Source organism: Alexandromys fortis, unplaced genomic scaffold, assembly GCF_014885135.2.
Source record: "Alexandromys fortis isolate MF-2015 unplaced genomic scaffold, M_Fortis_MF-2015_v1.1 scaffold_268, whole genome shotgun sequence".
In the NCBI taxonomy this organism is placed as follows: domain Eukaryota; kingdom Metazoa; phylum Chordata; class Mammalia; order Rodentia; family Cricetidae; genus Alexandromys; species Alexandromys fortis.
In genome coordinates, this window is record NW_026068141.1 from 1173150 (window position 1) to 1193119 (window position 19970).

General features: G+C 46.6%; 1 protein-coding gene across 2 annotated transcripts in view; it reads right to left on the reverse strand.

The window, feature by feature from the left end:
- Window positions 1-19970, reverse strand: part of Ttll11 (tubulin tyrosine ligase like 11) — a 260661-nt gene that overhangs the window by 198337 nt on the left and 42354 nt on the right. For both annotated transcript variants that reach the window (XM_050126798.1, XM_050126799.1), the window contains exons 2-3: window positions 5742-5838; window positions 996-1129 (exon numbers count right to left, since the gene is read on the reverse strand). In XM_050126798.1, the coding sequence (XP_049982755.1) occupies window positions 996-1129; window positions 5742-5838 (231 nt within the window). The remainder of the gene's footprint in view (window positions 1-995; window positions 1130-5741; window positions 5839-19970) is intronic.

Below are 19970 nucleotides of genomic sequence, written 5' to 3' on the forward strand. Positions count from 1 at the left end.
AGGTTTTCATTTTTCTTTCCTTACTTTCTTTTTTCTTTTTCTCCCGCTTCCCCTCTCTTTCTTTTTCCCAGGACAGGGTTTCTCTGTGCAGTCCTGGCTGTCCTGGAACTCACTTTATAGACCAGGCTGGCCTCGAACTCACAGAGATCCACCTGCCTCTGTCTCCCAAGTGCTGGAATTAAAGGTGTGCGCCACCACTACTGGCAAGCAAGCTATTTGTGTGTTTAGTAAATCTTAATCTTATTTCAAATTCTAGATTTTTATATTAGACCCCAAAACAATGTTGGGGCATTCAAAGTGTCTCTAGGCCTCGGTGTTGGCTGTAGAGCTAAATCGTATTTCTTGATCAGACTTCATAATTTCTCAAAGCCTAAGTCTTCTCATCCATAAATGGGCATAATTCATAAAACCGATGGCATAAAATTACTTTAGTGTTAAGGGAATCCTGTCAAACTGCTAACACAATGCCCAGACAGTAAAACCGCTAACGCAGCTGACCTGTCCCAGGAGACCAAGGTCTGTGGCTGTTACCCTGTAGCCTGTGAGTATGGCATGCTCTGCAGAACTTGTCAAAGGTTTGAGTGGTTCTGAGTCCCACTTCCCCACCACAGCTGTTTCAAATCGGTAGCCAAGACTCTGGAGCATCTTCTGGCACAAGCTTAAAAGTGGACACATAAAAGGCTTCCTATGTCACGTTGTTAGGCCTGCATGCAAGGTCCCCCTTCCACGGCCCATTCCACTTATGGGCCCACGCCTGCTCAGTCTTCCTGGTTTGCAGGTTCCCTGACTCCATGATCCAGCCCTAGTACCTGTCACTTCAATTTACCTCCCTGACGCCCTGCCTGTCCACTCTGCAAGCTGCCTCCATGGCTGCCAACACTCACGGCCGGCAAGCAAGTTGTTCAACTTTCTGGTGCCCCCTTGGCCCAGCTCCCAGGATACAGCTGCAGTCACAAGCACAATTATTCGAGGCCACAGGCTGGCGTGCCATCTACCTCAGTGACAAAGAGCTGGAACTCTTCGGGCAGAATCCACGAGCGAGGGTAGAAGTTGTACTCGTCCGGAAACAGGTTCTGCATGATTCTCAGCGCTCTGCTCAGGGTGATTTTACGCACCATCTCCGTCATGCCTGAAGAGAAGAGAAGCCATGAGGCTCGACCAGGGTAGGCCACCAGAGACGTTTAAAGCCTCCTGTCCACCACAGTCATGTTCTCAGGCACAGAGACTTGTGGGTTAGGAGGATCTACTAACGTAAGGAGAACTGGTCCATTTATCTCCCCTCACTGTAAAATGGGAGTGCGAGGTTTTGCCTCCATTTGAGCCTCGAGCCTGAGATTATCCTTTGTCATCTTTGCGGGTAATAAAGTTCTACCTCGGGCCGGGTGGTGATGGCGCACGTCTTTAATCCCAGCACTCGGGAGGCAAAGGCAGGCGGATCTCTGTGAGTTCGAGACCAGCCTGGACTACAGAGCGAGTTCCAGGACAGGCTCCAAAACCACAGAGAAACCCTGTCTCGAAAAACCAAAAAAAAAAAGTTCTACCTCACACTTGCTGAGCCCCTCTCTATGGCATGCCAGCGCACATTACTTCACGATCCCTCTATCCTGTGGACTCTGGTGACATCGTGAGAAACTTAATTAGGACGCTTTGTTTCAATCTTCCCTGACAACTAAAGGCATGAAATAGAAACACATGTGCCTTTCCTCTTCCCCCTCCCACACGGCCCAGCTTGGTCTGATCAAGTTCACTCTGGACTCTCCTGATATCCCTGCCTCTGGCTACTCTCTCCTTTTATCCACATTCAGCCTTCTCCTCCACCGTCCCTAGGAGCAGCCATGTCCTTTCCATTTTGTTTCTGTTTTTCATTCAACAAGGCCCTACAGTCTCCACACCCCTCAGACTCCAGGCTTCAGAGGCTCCAAGCTTTGCCTCTGTCCTGAAAACAACCTCTCCTCACTTGAGAGCCTCCCTGGCTCTAGAACCCATCTAAACTTGCAGTGACTGATCCACGACTGTTTCCCTCTGCTAAGTTTGGCTGAATTCTACAGCTGAGGGTTTTATGTGTTTTTCTGATCTCTGCGTTGGTAACTTAACTGCTGCTCCTTCTGACCTGGGCCACACATGGCTGAGTGGGGTTTCCAGTGTGGCTTCCCCACCGCCCCAACTGGGCCCCATGGAGCTATGGCATGCTGTGGCCTGTACCAGGTCAGCTCCTCCAGAATCTCCCTCAGCCCACAGGCTCGGTTGAGCGTGCTCTCTTCAGCACAGCACTCTGACTAAGACTCGCTCATCCCTGAACCAGCGCTTGCCGCCTGATCACCTGCCGCTCCCACTGACAGGGAAGCCCCTGACTGCCATGTGCCACCTCGCCTCTCAAACCTGGAAACCCGGTAGAAAACTGCTGCCTGTCAGCTAGGAAATGGCACCTTTGGACCTTCTTAAAGCAAAGACAGAGCCAGGTGTGGTGGCACACCTCTGGATTCCCAGCACTCAGGAGGCAGAGGCAGGAAGATCATAGCAAGTTTGAGGCCAGCCAGACTGAGGCCATCCAGGGCTACACGGAGAGCCCTGTTTTTATTTCAAAAACAAACAAAACAAACAAACAAACAAAAAAACCAAAGACTTATCTAAATGTTTTAACAAAAATATTAATACATTATTTATGATATAAATGCATTTTAAACAAAGAAAATTACCCATAGAAAAGCAAATAACATCAAATGCAGCGACACAGATAAACTCTGCTAGGAGTGTCCAGAAGATGCAGGTTTATGCTGGATTTCTAGCATATTTTCTCCCGGAGCGTCCACCAGAACTAGAGGATACACCTGTGTGGGAAGTGTGCTTTTAGAATAATGGGATATGTGTGAGGCAGGAGAAAAGCCCAGACACGCCAGGAGCCAGAAGTCCATCAACTCTGGCTGGAGTTGCCCACGGCCTTGGCTGGCTGCTGTCAAGGCGGAGGGTGTGGAGCCACTCCCTGCTGGCAGGTTCCCAAGGCTGCTGAGTCTGCCCAGACAACTGCTGCGTGTTCCCGTTGTGGGCAGGGTGGATATACGATGGAGCACGCTCCTCTCTTTGGAACAAACGCTCTTGTATAAAGCTAGTCCTTCAGGAGTACTTTTGCCTCCTTGTTTGCTGATGTTGGCCCTTAGATACTCTCTCACTTGCAGCCATCAGGGGAGATGGGAGTGGAAAGGAAAGGCAGCGGCAGGCTCACAGGTGACTGTGAGTCGTGTGACAGAACTCTGCCTGTGCAGTGTTGTTTGCGTGCAAACGTGCAAACTGTTTCCTCCGTGACCTCAAGAAGTCCCCCCCCCCCGCTTTAAAAAAAAAAAGTAGTCTTTTAGTGAGCAGCAAAACAGAAAGAAAAAAAAAAACCCAGTAGCAAGCCCATTAGAGCGGTGTGCACAGACCCTGGCTGCAGGGCTCTCGCTCTCACAAAACCCTTTCTCCTCTCTGAGAACAAATTCGACCTTGGGATAACTTCCAGCTCTGTTCCCCTCAAAACCGATAAAGGTGGGATATCTGCTGTGTTGGCGAAGAGCAGGGCACACAGTTAACACAAACTCAGACTGGTAAGCTGCATGCCAGCAGGCAACAGGCAGGAGTGGTGAGCCTAGCAGGCTCCTGTGGCCATGGAAACCAGGACAGATGTGGGCCAGAAACAAGTCCCTGGGACTTTTGCAAATACTTTACTAAAGATAAATGCTCCATACTGACTGGCAGCCATGTTGTGCTTCCTACCCTGTCTCCTTCCCAGTGAACCAAGTACTGCCTATGTTTTGAAAGTCTGAGTTAAACCCCCATGAGCGTGACAAAACTAGCCAGTGTGTAAATATGTATATGGATGTTGGGTTTTCTGAGAAGGGGTGTTTTTGTTGTTTGTTTCGGTCTTGAGAGAGGGTCTCATTCCATGTCTTAGGCTAGCCTGCAGCTCAATGTGTTGCCTGGGCTGAGCGCCAGTGAATGGCTATCTTTCTGTCTCAGTCTCCCAGTGCTGAGATTACAAGCATGAGCCACCATATCTGGCTAGCTGAGAGGCCTTTTCTTGAAGATATGGGACAGGATACTAAAAAAAGGGCAAACTGGTTCTCCCTTCAATACAAGTTCAAAAGCCAAGACACTAGCAGAAGGCAGTCTGCTATGGCAGCTGCACTGTACAAACTGACCAAAGCTAAAGCCTGAGAAATTCTGGCTGGAGAGACAACTCAGGGTGAAGAGCACTGGCTGCTCTTCCAGTTCCAGGGATCTGATGCCCTCTTCTGGCCTTCACAGGCACTGCATGCACATTGTACATAAATACACACATATATACAGGCAAAAGGCTCATGTACATAAAATAAAAAACAAATCAAACTTTGAGAGAAAAATATAAACAAGGGATGAAACTTGGGTGATTTTTTTGTTCTTTAAAATTATTTATTATATTATAATAGGATATAATATTTACAATACAATGCAGTAACAAAAAATAATGTGAGGCCTGTATCTGGAAGCTCAACAAAACACTCCCTCCTCCCCGAGGAGGCTAACCCTAGCCTCTGTCATCACACGCTGTCAGGAATAGTGATTATAGAGGAGATGGAGGTAAGGGTTTGGGAGACAGAAAAGAAGTAGACACGGGGGGCTGGAGAGATGGCTCAGAGGTTAAGAGCATTGTCTGCTCTTCCAAAGGTCCTGAGTTCAATTCCCAGCAACCACATGGTGGCTCACAGCCATCTGTAATGTGGTCTGGTGCCCTCTTCTGACCTGCAGGTATAAACACAGACAGAATATTGTATATATAATAAATAAATACTTTAAAAAAAAGAAGTAGACACGGAAGCTGGGCCCCAACACATGGAGGTGATCTTAACCATTTCCTGCCACCATGTCCTGGTTGCAGGGTAAATCTAGAGGCTGCCCGCAGCCTATGGCACTTAGAGTGGGGACTAGGAGAGCTCACTCTAATGGTACATTCAACTGTCATGTCTGACCTGGCTCCCCGCTTGAGGAAGGCTATACTTCTTCCTGTAGACTCTGTAGCCCATCACTGGACTCCTGTGCTGTATCTCTAACTCCACAAGTTCGAACCACGGTCGTTCGTTTTCTTCCTTTTTTTATTTTTTCTTTTGAGACAGGGTTTCTCTGTAGCTTTGGAGCCTGTCCTGGAACTAGCTCTGTAGACCAGGCTGGTCTCGAACTCACAGAGATCCGCCTGCTTCTGCCTCCCGAGTGCTGGGATTAAAGGCGTGCGCCACCCTCGCCTGGCACGGTCGTTCGTTTTGTGCATGTTTACCTATGTGTGTGGTATGCATGTGTGTGCTGGTGGACATGTGTGCGGAGGGCCAGAGATACCTTCCCCACCTCAGTTCACTTTGGCCACTGAACCTGGAGTGTGCCCATTCTATTGGCCTGGCTAGCCACTTTCCCTAAGAATCCTTTGTCTCTGCCCCAGGGGGCTGGGTACAGGTGGGCATTGGAACTCCAGTCCTCACGCATGCACAGCAAGCACCTGACCCACAGAAAGCAGGTCTTTAACCTGGGACAGCCAGTCTACATCTTCCAAGCCTCAGGTATGTTAGTTGTCATGATTCCCTGGGGTCTTCTTCTCCATGGCAACAGCAACCAGGCAGAACATGGGCAGACATTCTCAAGTAAGAGTCCTCATGATCTGAAAACATTGTCGTGTTCTTGTGGAGGAAGACTGTATTCTGGACCTAGAGCTACTTCTAAAGACCAACAATAAGAGCAGATACCTGGAAATTTGTTCACTTGACCGGAGAGTATGTCACTGTCGCGAAATGAAACTCCGTGCCAGTAGATGTCACAAGGCAAGCGCCGGCCAAACGGGAACTAGAAAAAGAGGGGAATGTGATTCATAGTGAGAATAAGAGCACAGCAGCCACACTGGGGCTCAGGGTTTACAAATGCCTGGCGCCAGGTAAACATCCCACAGTTTAACCTCCAAGGCAAGTAAGGAAATGGCTCCCACGGGCCGCGTGGCTCAGAGCAGTGGTGGACAGACTATTGTCTGGCGAGCACTGTTTGCTTTAACAAGCCTCATGACTGCCTTCTAAAGGATTGTTCCCATTTCACTGATTAAAAACTTAAGGCCAAAAAGCAGTCATTTAATACGCCCTAGTTCATGCAGAGCTGGTCTGAGTATGGGTGTGTGTGTGGGGGGGGGGGTGTCCATGTTTAAACCTAGGACAAAACAACCCAAATCCTAAGTCCACACTTCCTTCCCTTTCTCTGAAACTGGCAGCCCTCAACCAGGCCCCACAAAGCAGGCAGTGTGTCCCTCTCTCCTTTCCCACGTGTCTCACACACAACTCCCCACACCACAAGAAGCATCCTTGGCTGCTGAGACAGTCCCTGGGCCTTACTGCACGTTTTGAATTCATAAATGAATGAGCCAGGGCATGGTCACCCAACTCAGAATGACCTAATGAGTGTCTGCCTTCCAGGAATTTGGAAGTCAGCAATACCAGGCAACCTCTGCTGGCCCCTGGCGCCAGAGCAATGAAAAGACAGACTGAGGCAGCTCTAGATGACCGAGTGCGGGAGGGGGCAGCCGGTCTGCTGAGAGCAGGGCCAGCCACGAGAGAAACAGGGAGACAGAGACCCTGGATCGTCGGGCCTGTTGTTCTCCCCAGCCTGGCTGCCCCACCTGCCCTTGGATCCTACAACACAGTCCTGTGTTGTTCTAGGTTCCTCTTTAGTACACACTCTAGGGCTGCGCCTATTTTCAGTAGAAACCCCCTCACAGACTAAAAGGTTTGTCTTTCTGCCACATTCCGCCACCTTAATGCCTCTGTGAAAGCGGTTCTTTAAGATGTGACTCGGGTGACCTTGCTAACGGAGTGTGAACACTGGCTAGCTCACACTTAGAACTTGCTTGCTAAAAGTCCAAACAAAGGGAGATGGCCATACTTGAATAAAACCATTTGATGTTCCCATTTTGAGACTACACTTCATCAGAATTTCTATCTGCTGTGAATTGAGGGCTCCATCCTGATGGAATCACATGGTGTGACTAATGAAATGGAGGTAAGGATGCTTCCAGCCATCCCAAGTGAAAACCGAGGCCAGCAGCCTCCAGCCCTGTACATCAGCTACGTGGCTTCGACATTGGGCCACAGAGAGGCATGTGCTATTACAAGTGGAGGCACAAATAACTTGTATGAACAATTTATAGCTTTTTGTTCATTTTCTTTACTTCCAATGGGTGGCAAGTATTTATTCATCGGCCATAAATATTAAGAGTTGGGACATATGTTACCTCCTTCCAGCTGTTGAGTCTAATCTAGAAAGGCAAAGACAACACAACGGGGGCTCTAAAAGGCAAACTGTACAAGCAACTGGACCGTAATTGGAGTGACTTTATTGCCATCATAGTGACCAACACCGGCTCCTTGCTAGTGCGCTGCCTGACACGTCACAACCATGCCATCAGCCTCCAATTCACAACGAGGCGGAGTGGCTAAGGTGGGAAGGCTGTCATGAACTTGAGGCCAACCTGGGATACAGAGTAAGAACTGATCTTATTTTTAAAAAAACAAATAAACAAAGCACAAAGAAAAGAATAAAAACAAATACTTTTAGTTCCTTAAATAAAAAAACCTACATTTTTCCAGTAACCATTATGCTCCAGGTTCTCCATAGCTAGGAACACAGAACAGGACAATTTCCAAACCCCTCACTCAGAGCTTGAACATATTCAACAGCAAAAAGCTGAAGTCTTAGCTTCTAAGATTGAGAACAAGACAAGGGCATCTGATTTCACTTCCTTTTTATTTTTTTATTGATTTTTATTGAGCTCAACATTTTTCTCTGCTCCTCTCCCTGCCTCTCCCATCCCCCTTCAGCCCTCCCACAAGGTCCCCATGCTCCCAATTTACTCAGGAGAATTTGTCATAGCCAGAACCTGGAAACAACCTGATTTCACTTCTGTTCAACAGAGGGCTAACGACATCAGAGCAACAGGCAAAAGAAATTAAGGTGGGATGGAGAGATGGCTCAGAAGTTAAGAGCATTGCCTGCTCTTCCAAAGGTCCTGAGTTCAATTCCCGGCAACCACATGGTGGCTCACAACCATCTGTAATGAGGTCTAGTGCCCTCTTCTGGCCTGCAGGCATACACATAGAAAGAATATTGTATACATAATAAATAAATATTAAATAAAATGTCTGAATTGGTTTAAGGAGCAATAAAAAAAAGAAATTAAGGACACTCTCACTAGCAGTGGAGATGGGAAATGGCCTCTGCCTGTAGAAAACAGGATCGTATATGCAGGAAGCCCTTGCAACTGCATGAAAAACTTATAGATTAGACAACAAGCTTACAGAAAATCAAGAGGCACATGTTCTAACACAGAAAGAACAAAATACTTCAGAGTTAATGTGAGAAGGGAGTAAATGCCTTGTACAGAAAAAACTACAAAATGTTCTTCAAGGAAATTAATGACAGTTCAAATAAAGTGAAAGAAATTCCATTTCACAGATTGGAAACAACATTATTTAAGATGTCAATACTTGAATTCCGCCTTTTCATCTGTGAGGTCCTTGGATCCCCCAACACAGCCTGCTTCAGGGCAGAAAGGTCTGGAGAGTGTTTTTACCACTGGGGCTTCTTTCTACCATCCCACCCTGCCCCCCAAGCCTGCCTTTTGGTCTGTGATGTCCTTAGAATCCTGAAAGAGACCCTGCTCCTGTGCTGAGGGGATCCGCAGATGTAAGTGCCCAGGGGACTGAATCCAGGCCCCCTCCAATTCCCTAAGCTTTTCTGGCCAACCAGCAGGGTGAGTTCCCTGCAGCTGGCATTCTTTACCCCATTCCACCCTGCACCCAAGCCCATCTGCGAGGTCCTTGAATCCCCCAACACAGCCTGCTTTGCAGGGGGTAGAGGGGATTAACACAGCCTGCTACAGTGTGAGGGGACCTAAGAGAGGGCAGACCAAGAAAAACTCCAAAGTACACAGTCAGCCCCACAAGGTGCTTGGACCAAGGTACCAAGACTCTGCTGGCCTCATTTGAAGGAAGAGATGGGCAGGTATCAATGCAAGAATTCCTCCAACATCCTGAAAAGCAACATGGTAACACCAGAATCCAGTGAACACACAACAGGAAGACTTGAACATCCTAACCCAGAAGAAGTAGAAGAAATAGACTTTAAATGTAACCTTATGAAAATGATGGAGACATTTAAACAGAAAATGAAAAACTCCCTTGAAGAAATGGAAGAGAACACAAGCAAAAAGTTAGAAGATATTAATAAATCCCTCAAAGATACCCAAGAAAACCAAGAAAAAGCAATCAAGCAGGTAATGGAAACAGTTCAAGACTTGAAAATAGAAATGGAGGTAATAAAAAAAAAAAACACAAACCAAGGGATGGCTGGATATGGAAAATCTGGGTGAATGAACAGGAACTACAGAGACAAGTATAAAGAACAGAATACAAGAGATAGAAGAAAGAATCTCAGGTGCTGAAGATACTATAGAGGAAATAGACTCATTGATCAAAGAAAACAGCAAATCCAACAAATTCTTAACACAAAACATTCAAGAAATCTGGGACACCATGAAAAGACCAAACCTAAGAATAATAAGGGTAGAAGAAGGAGAAGAATTCCAGCTCAAAGGCCCAGAAAATATATTCAACAAAACTATAGAAGAAAACTTTTCCAACCTAAAGAAGAATATTCCTATGAAGGTACAAGAAGCTTACCAAATAGACTGGATCAAAAAAAAAATCCCCTCGCCATATAATAATCAAAATACAAAACATACAGAATAGAGAAAGAATATTAAGAGCTGCAAAGGAAAAAGGTCCAAGTAACATATAAAGGTAAACCTATCAGAATTACACCTGACTTCTCAATGGAAACCATGAAAGCCAGAAGGTCTTGGGTAAATGTGCTACAGACACTAAGAGACCATGGATGCAAGCCCAGACTACTATACCCAGCAAAGCTTTCTTTCACCATCGATGAAGAAAACAAGACATTCCATGACAAAAACAGTTTTAAACAATACATATCCATAAACCCAGACTTACAGAAAGTACTAGAAAGAAAACCTCAATCCAAGGAAGCCAACAAGGCCCACAATAGCACAGACATCTGATAACTCTCTACCAGCACAACTCAAAGAAGGGAAACACACAAACACTACCACAAAAAAATAAATAACTGGAGTTAACAACCACTGGTCATTAATATCACTTGATATCAGTTGACTCAATTCACCCATAAAAAGGCACAGGTTAAGAGAATGAATACAAAAACAGGATCCAACATTCTGCTGTTTACAATAAATACACCTCAACCTCAAGGACAGACACTATCTCAGAGAAAAGGGCTGGAAAAAGGTTTCCAATCAAATGGACCTAAGAAACAAGCAGGTGTGGCTATCCTAATATCTAACAAAATTGATTTCAAACTAAAATCAATCAGAAGAGATGGAGAAGGACACTTTATACTTAAAACAGGAATAATTCATCAAGATGAAGTCTCAATCATGAATATCTATGCCCCTAATATAAAAGCACCCACATATGTAAAAGAAACATTACTAGAACTCAAATCACACATCAAACCCCACACACTAATAGTAAGAGACTTCAGCACTCCTCTCTCACCAATGGACAGGTCAGCCAGACAGAAACTTAACAGAGAAATAAGAGAACTAACAGATGTAATGAATCAAATGGACTTAACAGACATATATAGAACATTCCACCCAAATAGGAAAGACTATTCCTTCTTCTCAGACCTCATGGAGCCTTCTCAAAAGTTGATCACATACTCGGTAACAAAGCAAGCATCCACAGACACAAAAAAATTGGAGTAACGACCTGTGTCTTATCGGATCACCATGGAGTAAAGTTAGAATTTAACAACAATACCACCCCCAGAAAGCCTACAAACTCATGGAAACTGAACAGTCAACTACTGAACCACCCCTGGGTCAAGGAAGAAATAAAGAAAGAAATTAAAGTTGTCCTTGAATTCAACGAAAATGAAGACACAACACACCAAAACCTATGGGACACTATGAAAGCAGTGCTAAGGGGAAAGTTCACTAAGTGCACACAAAAAGAAAACAGAGAAAGCTCACATTAGAGACTTAACAGCATACCTGAAAGCTCTAGAAAAAAAGAAGCAGACTCACTCAGGAGGAGTAGAAGACTGGGAAGTAAACTGAGGGCTGAAATCAACAAAACAGTGTAGGGCCCATGGGTCTACCCCTGCTCCTGGGGTTCATCTTGAGGGCAGTTTCTGGCCAGTCAGCTAAAACATCCTGTTTGTTCCTGTGTTCCCTCTGCCGTCTAGTGATTAGCTATAAGGCATTGTTGACTCCACCTTGGGTGTGGTAATTTCTCACCTGCCTGAGGGGTATTTCATTGTGCAGCAGCTAGGTGTTTAAGGTTTTCCCTAAATTTGAATAAATGGTATTCCACTGATCTCCTTTTGAATGACCCAGGTCTCTTGTGTGTTCTTTTGATCTCCAGGCCCTTGCCTGGCTCACATACGGTACAGTGGCATGCGAACTGTACCGAGAGATAATGCAGGTGTTCCAAAATAGAAACACAGAAAACAATCCAAAGAATCCATGAAACAAAGAGCTGGTTCTTTTAGAAGAATCAACAAGATTGATAAACCTCTATCCAAACTAATAAAACGCCAGAGAGTGAATATGCAAATTAATAAGATCAGAAATGAAAAGGGGGACATAACAACAGACACTGAGGAAATTCAGAGAATCATTAGGTCTTACTACAAAAGGCTATACATCACAAAATTGGAAAATGTAAAATAAATGGACATTTTTAAAATAAATATCATATACCAAAATTAAATCAAGACCAGGTGAACAATTTAAATAGACCTATAAGTCGTGAGGAAATAGAAGCTGTCATCAAAAACCTCCCAACCAAAAAAAAAAAGCCCAGGGCCAGATGGTTTTAGTGCAGAATTCTACCAGATCTTCCAAGAAGAGCTAATACCTATACTCCTTAATGTATTGCACAATATAGAAGCAGAAGAGTCATTGCCAAACTCCATTTATGAAGCTACAGTTACCCTGATACTAAAACCACACAAAGACTCAACCAAGAAAGAGAATTATAGACCAATTTCACTCATGAACATCGATGTAAAAATTCTCAATAAAATACTGGCAAACTGAATCCAAGAACACATCCAAAAAAATCATCCATTTTGATCAAGTAGGCTTCATCCTAGAGATGCAGGGCTGGTTCAACATACGAAAATCTATCAATGTAATCCATCATATAAATAAACTGAAAGAAAAAAACCATATGATCATTTCATTAGATGCTGAAAAAGCATTTGACAAAATTTAACACCCCTTTATGATATCATATTTAAATATAATAAAATCAGCAGCATTATTTATAATAGCCAGAACCTGGAAACAACCTAGATGCCCCTGAATGGAAGAATGGATAAAGAAACTGTGACATATCTACACATTAGAGTACTACTCAGCGGTAAAAAAATAATGACATCTTGAATTTTGCATGCACATGAATGGAAATAGAAAACATTATCCTGAGTGAGATAACCCAGACCCAAAAATATGAATGTGGTATGTACTCACTCATTAGTGGATTCTAGCCATAAACAAAGGACATTGAGCATATAGTTGGTGATCCTAGAGAAGCTAATTAAGAAGGTAAACCCAAAGAAAAACATATATAAATCCTCCTGGAAATTGGAAGCAGACAAGATCGCCAGGCAAAAGTTGGGAGCATGGGGGTGGGGAGAGGGGGAAAGAGAAGGTAGAAGGGGAGGGTTGGGGAGAGCTTGGGGGAGTGGGATGTTGAGATGGAGAAAGGGCAGATATAGGAGCAGGGAAGGAGATTGAGGGAGCCATTCTGGGGTTGGCAAGACGCTTGGCTCTGGAGGGGTTCCCAAGAGTCCATGGGGATGATCCTGGGTAGTGGAGGAGAGGGTGCCTGAACTGGCCTTGTCCCGTAGTCAAACTGATGACTGTCTTGAATATCACCATAGAACCTTCGTCCGGCGACAGATGGAGATAGAGAGAGACCCACATCAGAGCACTGGACTGAGCTCCCAAGGTCCAGTTGAAGAGCAGAAGGAGGGAGAATATAAGAAAGGAAGTCAGGACCACAAGGGGTTGGTCCACCCACTGAGACAGTGTGCCTGAGCCAATGGGAGCTCACCAAAGCCTGCTGGACTGGGACTGAATAAGCATGGGATCAAACCGGACTCTCTGAATGTGACTGACAATTGGGGCTGACTGAGAAGACAATGATAATGGCACTGGGGTTTGTCTCTACTGTATGTACTGCCTTTTGGGGATCCTAGTCTATTTGGATGCACACCTTCCTAAGCCTGGATGGAGTGGGGAAGGCCTTGGACTTTCCACAGGGCAGGATACCTTACCCTCTCTTAGGACTGGAGGGGAAGTGGGGAGGGTGAGTTGGGGAGCTGGGGGAAAGTAGGATGAGGGGAGGAAGTGGAAATTTTGATTGGTATTATTTATAAAGTAGTAATAATAAAAATATGTCAACACTATGTAAAATGAGCTATAGATTCATGGTCTCTAACAAAACAGCCATGACTTGGTTTTGGCAAGAAATAGAAAAGATGATCTTCTAACTCAATGGAATTACAAGAATCTCTGGTTGGTCAAAACAATCTTGGAAAGGATAAACACAGTGGGAGACCTCACACTCCTGATGTCAAAGCTGAAACAAAGCTCCATGGTTATAAAACAAAATACAGCCACATAGATACCAGATGAACTGGTCAAAACAGGAAACACAGTGCCAAATGTTGTAAGAGTGTGAGGAGTGAGGACACATTCTTTTCTGGAAGGATGTGAAATAGCACAGACTCCTTTAGAAGACAGGTGGGCAGTGACTTAGGAGACAAAATAGACTTATCCCATCATCTGGTGACTACATTTCTCGGGGTTTACTCAAGGGAATTGAAACCATGTCCGCACAAGATGCTGAACACAAGTGTTTATCACCAGCTCCAGCTGCTGCAGCAGGTGAGTGACATACTGTGGTACAGACAGGAGACAAGACCTTGGTGATAAAGGGCCCTCAGCTTTCTGGTCAGGACAAAATGTAGAGGAACCATTGTGCACACTGTTAAACAAAAGAAGCCGATCTGAAACGGCCCCACAATGCATCACTCCCACCATAAGACATTCTGGGAAAGGCAAAACAACAGCGACGATAAAGCCATCAGTGGAAGTCCGCGGTTGCTGGAGAGGGAGAGGTGAGTCGTGGAGCACAGCGGGTTTTCAAGACAGTGAAACTGGGCACGCTAATAATGAACTCATTTCCCAAAGGCCACAGAAACCACCAAGCCTGTCCGTGAACACATGGTCAGAGGAACTCATGAAGAGCACCACACACTCAAAAGCACACCATCACTGCAAGTTTGTGTTTACACCATGCTTCTCTCTTTTATTTTTAATACTTTAGTTTTTTAAGTTTATGTGCTTTGCTGTTTTGTCTGCATGTATGTTTGTGTGAGGCAGTCAGATCTTGGAATTACAGACAGTTGTGAGCTGCCGCATGGGACTTGAACCCAGGACCTCTGGAAGAGCAGTCAGTGCTTTTAACTGCTGAGCCATCTCTCCAGCTTCTACACCATGTTTCTTAATGGCTTAGTAATGTGTGCTCCGCACTGCGTGCTGTGTCTCAACCCTCATGACAGTCTCACGAGAAAAGCAGCAGCAGCACAAACCCTGTTTCCAGATGAGGACACAGCACTTTGCAGGGTAAATAACTTCCTCCAGCTCACAGGGCTAGTAAAGGCAGAGTTCAAATCCTGGTCTCTGGACTCCAAGACCCACACCATGCATGGTGGCATGAACCATGCCTGGCTAATCTCAGAACTCAGAGCTCAGGAGGCAGAAGCAGGCATCCTGTTCAAGGCCATCCTGCTCTACATAGCAAGTTCCAGGCAGCTAGGGATACACATTGAGATGCTGTCTCATAAAATCAAAACAAAAAATTAACATGGCTGGTGAGATGGCTCAGGGGACAAGCTCTTGCCACACAAGCCTGGTGACCTGAGTTCATCTTTGGAACTCACAGGAAGGTGGAAAGTTGTCCTCCATGGCACATACACCCATGCATACCCTTTAAGAAGTCCTGCTTCTGAGACTGAAGCTCCTGGACAGCGGCAGTTTTGTGCATGTGTACCCTCAGGGTCTGTTGTGTGCATGTTGTGTGCATGTGTACCCTCAGGGTCTGTTGTGTGCATGTGGACCCTCAGGGTCTGTTGTGTGCATGTGGATCCTCAGGGTCTGTTGTGTGCATGTGGACCCTCAGGGTCTGTGTGAGCTTGGACTGACAACTCCAGGACCATGATGAGCTCAACTGTGGGACGAGCACCAAGGGAACCAGGAATGCTAAACACATGGGGTTATTCTTTCAAAGGGGGGGGGGCACATAACCTATGAACTGCCCAGAAGTCTGAGAGTGATGGGTTATAGCCTGGTAACCTTTGCACTGTGTGGCTGAGACAACACTGAATTCTCCCCCAGACCCTTAACATTAGCCCATTTGTCTCAGTCAACCTGTAGAACCTACCTTTGCGGAAGGTGTCACAACCTCTATTCTTCTCATCTTTACCTTCCTAGTGAGATGACCATGGGGAGTAGTTTTATAAGCAAAGAGCCTCCAGTAGTTCATTATATAAAACTGATCCACACTGCATGCCACACTTGGAGCTAATCATTGCAGTCATGCATCAGTCCACTGTAAAGTATTGCAACAAGCCTACCTACATCATCACTACACTACCAACGCTGGCACAAACAAGTTCCCGTGTCAGGGGACACACCTGGCATCTGAGAACCTGGCTTCAAACCTCAGCCCTGCCAACTGTCATGGGCCATGGTTTCATCACCTGAGAAAGATGAGCTATACAACATCCCTGGAGTGGGGTGCTACAGAGACGAAAACAACCAATCGGGGAAAAGAGTCCCTGATGCAGGAGCCTGGCACACAGGAGACTAAGTTAGCCCAGTAGAGGCTGTGAAGAGCAAGGCTCCTGGCTGTTCTGCCACTAACAAAGTCCCTTGGTGAGAAAGGCAGAGAGGGAGCCTTCCCAGCCATGCCTGGTGACAGAGAAAGAGAAGACACCCCAGCAGGAGTCCTCCCAGGAAACTGAAGCAGAGCCTTCTGACGACAAATATGCAAATTAATCCTGCTGGCTGCAGTGAAGAAAACTTCAGCACTCAGGGAGGCAGAGGTAGGAGGGTCTCTGTGAGTTCCAGAACAGCCAGGGCTGTTACACAGAGAAGCCTTGTCTCAAACAACAGCAAAGAACAGAAGAAAAAAATACCCAGAGAAGAGTGTGAGGTTGGTATGACATGAGACTGTAGGAGTCAGGGAAGCTGGGTGGACAATGGAGAGTCCTGCATGTCTGGAGCTCAGGGCTGATGCGGACAGACACAGGGCCCCGTGAAGCCCACATCAAGGCTGAAGAATTCCCCCCAGGCCAAGGATTGAACTTGGCTCTGCAGATGCAGGAAAGCTGGGGGACAGGAGAAACTGCGCAAGCAAGGTGAGAGCAAGAAAGGAGGATGGACTGGAGCAGACTCCGCGAGGGAGCCAACCAACACTGGGAGAAGAATAAGGAAGCCAGGCAGGGCTGCGAGAAGAGGAGGAAGCCAATGTGGAGCCTGGACCAAGAGACAGGCATGTAAGGGGAAGAGGGGAAGACAGATCGAGGAGTTAGGGCACAGGGCAGCCCCATGAGCCTCCATTCCTGTTTCACCTCCCCCGGGATGCAGGCGGCCGAGACTCCCAAAGAGAGGCTCTCACAGGGCTAACTAGTGCTCAGAGGAGCCTTCCAATTTAACACGGTGCAGGAGCTCCAGTGTGTTTCCCGGGAACACAGCAATTACTCACCCTCTAACAGAGCCAATTAATACAGCATGAAGATGGGCAATTAACAACCTTCTGCTGGAAAGTGGCAGTTCTCGTGATCTACGCAGCTTTCTGTCCCTGCTCCCTTCGTTACTGCAGACACAGGACGACATCCGGGCCAGACTGCCACTCATCGCTCACCACGTTAATGCTGAAGCCCGTGGAGTTATATTAAGTCTATTTGTTTTCATTTGCTCCTTCCTCGTCGTTACAGTTGGCAGAGCTGGGGTGAGGACTGTCCTCTGCCCCCACATCTGGTCACAAGTCTTTTAATGAGGTCAATAATGTTGCCAAATAGTCTAAGTGTGGGGAGGAACCATGCCAGTCAGAGGGGGAGCTGACCTTTCACCTCTCAAGATGTCAACCTTCTCTCTGGATACCCACTCTGCTATCGACTTTCTCGCCCAGGAAGAATCTTCGTGGTGATTATACTAGGCAGGAGGGAAAAAAAATCTACAAACTTCTAAAGTGATTTACCTCCTGACTTGCAGTTTTAATTAAAATTCCAGTTTATTTAGCAAATAGCTCTGGGAAGATTAGATACCAATTAAGTACTGTGTTCTTTCTTCACTTCCCAATTTATAAGGGTGACACAGGCAAGATCGCCATGCTAAATGTCTCTGAGTCTGTCACATCGTAACTCTGCCTCCGATAAAGAGAGCCAGACCCACTGATAAACTCTAAAGTAGCTCCATTACAGCCCGGAAACCACCAAGTTTCCTCTCTGCTCCTGAGCCCCTCACAACAGTAAATTGTCATTTCACTGCTAAGTCCCAGGTTATGGAGTCTCTTCCTCAACGGAACTTGAAATGTATTTATTAACTGAAGTGGGGGCAAAGCCGGAGAGGCTTCCATTCCAGAAGCTTCTCCTCCCGGCCAGGAAACACCTTCATGGAAGTCATAGCTGACCCCTCTTAGCCAGAGCCCAGTGCTGACACAGGACGCTCCCAACAGCAGGACCTGGGAGGAGGCTGCTCTGGAGTCTAGGTGGACTGAAGAGATAGTGCAGTGTTAGTGTGCCCAAACACTGACTCATGAGGATAACTCGTCAAGTCAAAGGACTGCTACTGAGGACCAGAGTTTGAGTCTTGGTACCCAACAAAGAAGAAAAGACTCCCAAAAGTGTCTGCGACCTATATTAAAACACACACATGTGCCCACGCACACACACACTTACACCCTTGTACACACATGCATGCATGCTCACACACACAAACGCACACATGCATACGTGTGCTCACTCAAACACACACACTGACACACATGCACCCACGCACGCACACACTTACACCCTTGCACACACATGCATGCACGCTCACACACACATGCATACATGTGCTCACTCACACCGACACAAAGGGGACAAAAGCCATTGCAGTGGTGCTCGTTCGTCATCTCAGCTCTGTAGTGAGACCGAGACACCTGGGTCCCTATGGCTTGGTCCACCAGCCAACCAGCCTAGCCCATAAGGCAAATTTCAGGCCAGTTTTGAAAAGAAAACTTGGACACCTGAGGAGCAACCCAAGATTGTCCCTAGCAATTGCTGCCCTCTCCCCATTCCACAGAAGAGGCAGTTGGGGCATGGGGAGGTGGGGGCTGTCAAGAACACAGATGGGAAAGGTCCCACAGGAGGGAGCAGCAAGCCCAGGCAGAGCCCAAGAAAGAAGGTTCCAGGCCTGCAGGTCCTGTCCTCTGTGCTCGGAGTGACCTGGGAGCATCCCTTGACCTTGGCAGGCCTGCATCCCCCTTCTCACAGGCAGGTGCTCATCAGCTTACAGGATCTGCAAAGGCCTGCTCTCCCTCCCCTTTCCAATAACTGAAGATATTCTGGACTCATCCTGAAGCACCCAGAGCTTCCCCTTAGGGGAAGAGGGTTTGCTGAGGACTCCTTAGATAAAGATGGATGGGCTCAGGCCTCCCCTACATTTTGTCCTCCTCCTGACCAAAAGTTAGCTTCACAGAGATACTGCTGCAATGTCACAAGTCACGTGTTAAGAAGAATGAATCTTATGCCAGTAATTCCTATACTAAAAGTAGTGGCTACTGAGTACTGAGCTGTAGTGTTCGATGTGTGATTGACATGTGCCATGTCCCCTCACCTTTATGGCAACACCATCAAATAGGTAGAAATGTTATTTCTACTTAACAGACGAAGAGACAGAATGCAGAATGGTTAAACCTTTGAGTCTCCGGTAATAAACCATAAGGGGTAGAATAAGAACGGGACCCTGCCCAACTAAATCTTTAGTCCCCAAATAACCAAGCCCAAGAGAAAAAAATGGTGGTTCCTTCAAATTTAGCGATGGTGGCTAAAGGTGAAGGCACGTAGAAGAGGGACCAGGAGAAGGGAACTGCCCACGCCTGGCAGCTCTCCAGAGTGGGAGCAGCACCCCTACATCTCTGCCCCAGTCCTCATCCCCTGGTTTCAGTGGCCGACAGAGCCCCTGGCTTCCGGTGGAATGCCAGGGACAGGACTGAGTCTGGTATGGCATCGCTCTCAGAAGTGCATAACCTACAGCCGGGTAGTCATCCTCCAGGGGACTGGCGCACAGGGATGGGGAGGGGGGAAGCCAAGCAAGCACGAGCCACAGGGGAGAGCCTGGAGAGCAGGTGGGGGCCGTATTGGAGAGAGCCCAGCGATGTAGAAGCAAGGCTTTCTTCCTGAGTCTCCCGAGCGGCAGCTTCTGGGCACAAACAATGTTCTCAGCCCGGTGCCGCATGAAAAGGCATTCTGAAAGGACCACTTTTTAACTGAGAGATAAAAACATCAATGTCATACGTACCAGTGGGGAGCCAAGTGCTGTCTGTACAATATTAAAGTCAGCTAATCATAGCTTGAAGGCGTAAGTCACGAACAAGGCCACACCAGTTTGGAGTTATGATTAATAGGGTGTTATTTATTTAAAGGGGAAAACTTACAGATCACCGTCTCAGACAACAGCCATCTGCACAACCAGGAAGGGAGTCTAGTCTCCGGCGGAGCAGGAAGTGAAGAGAGCGAGCAGAGGAAATAGCCGCTTTTTTAAAGGGAGAGAG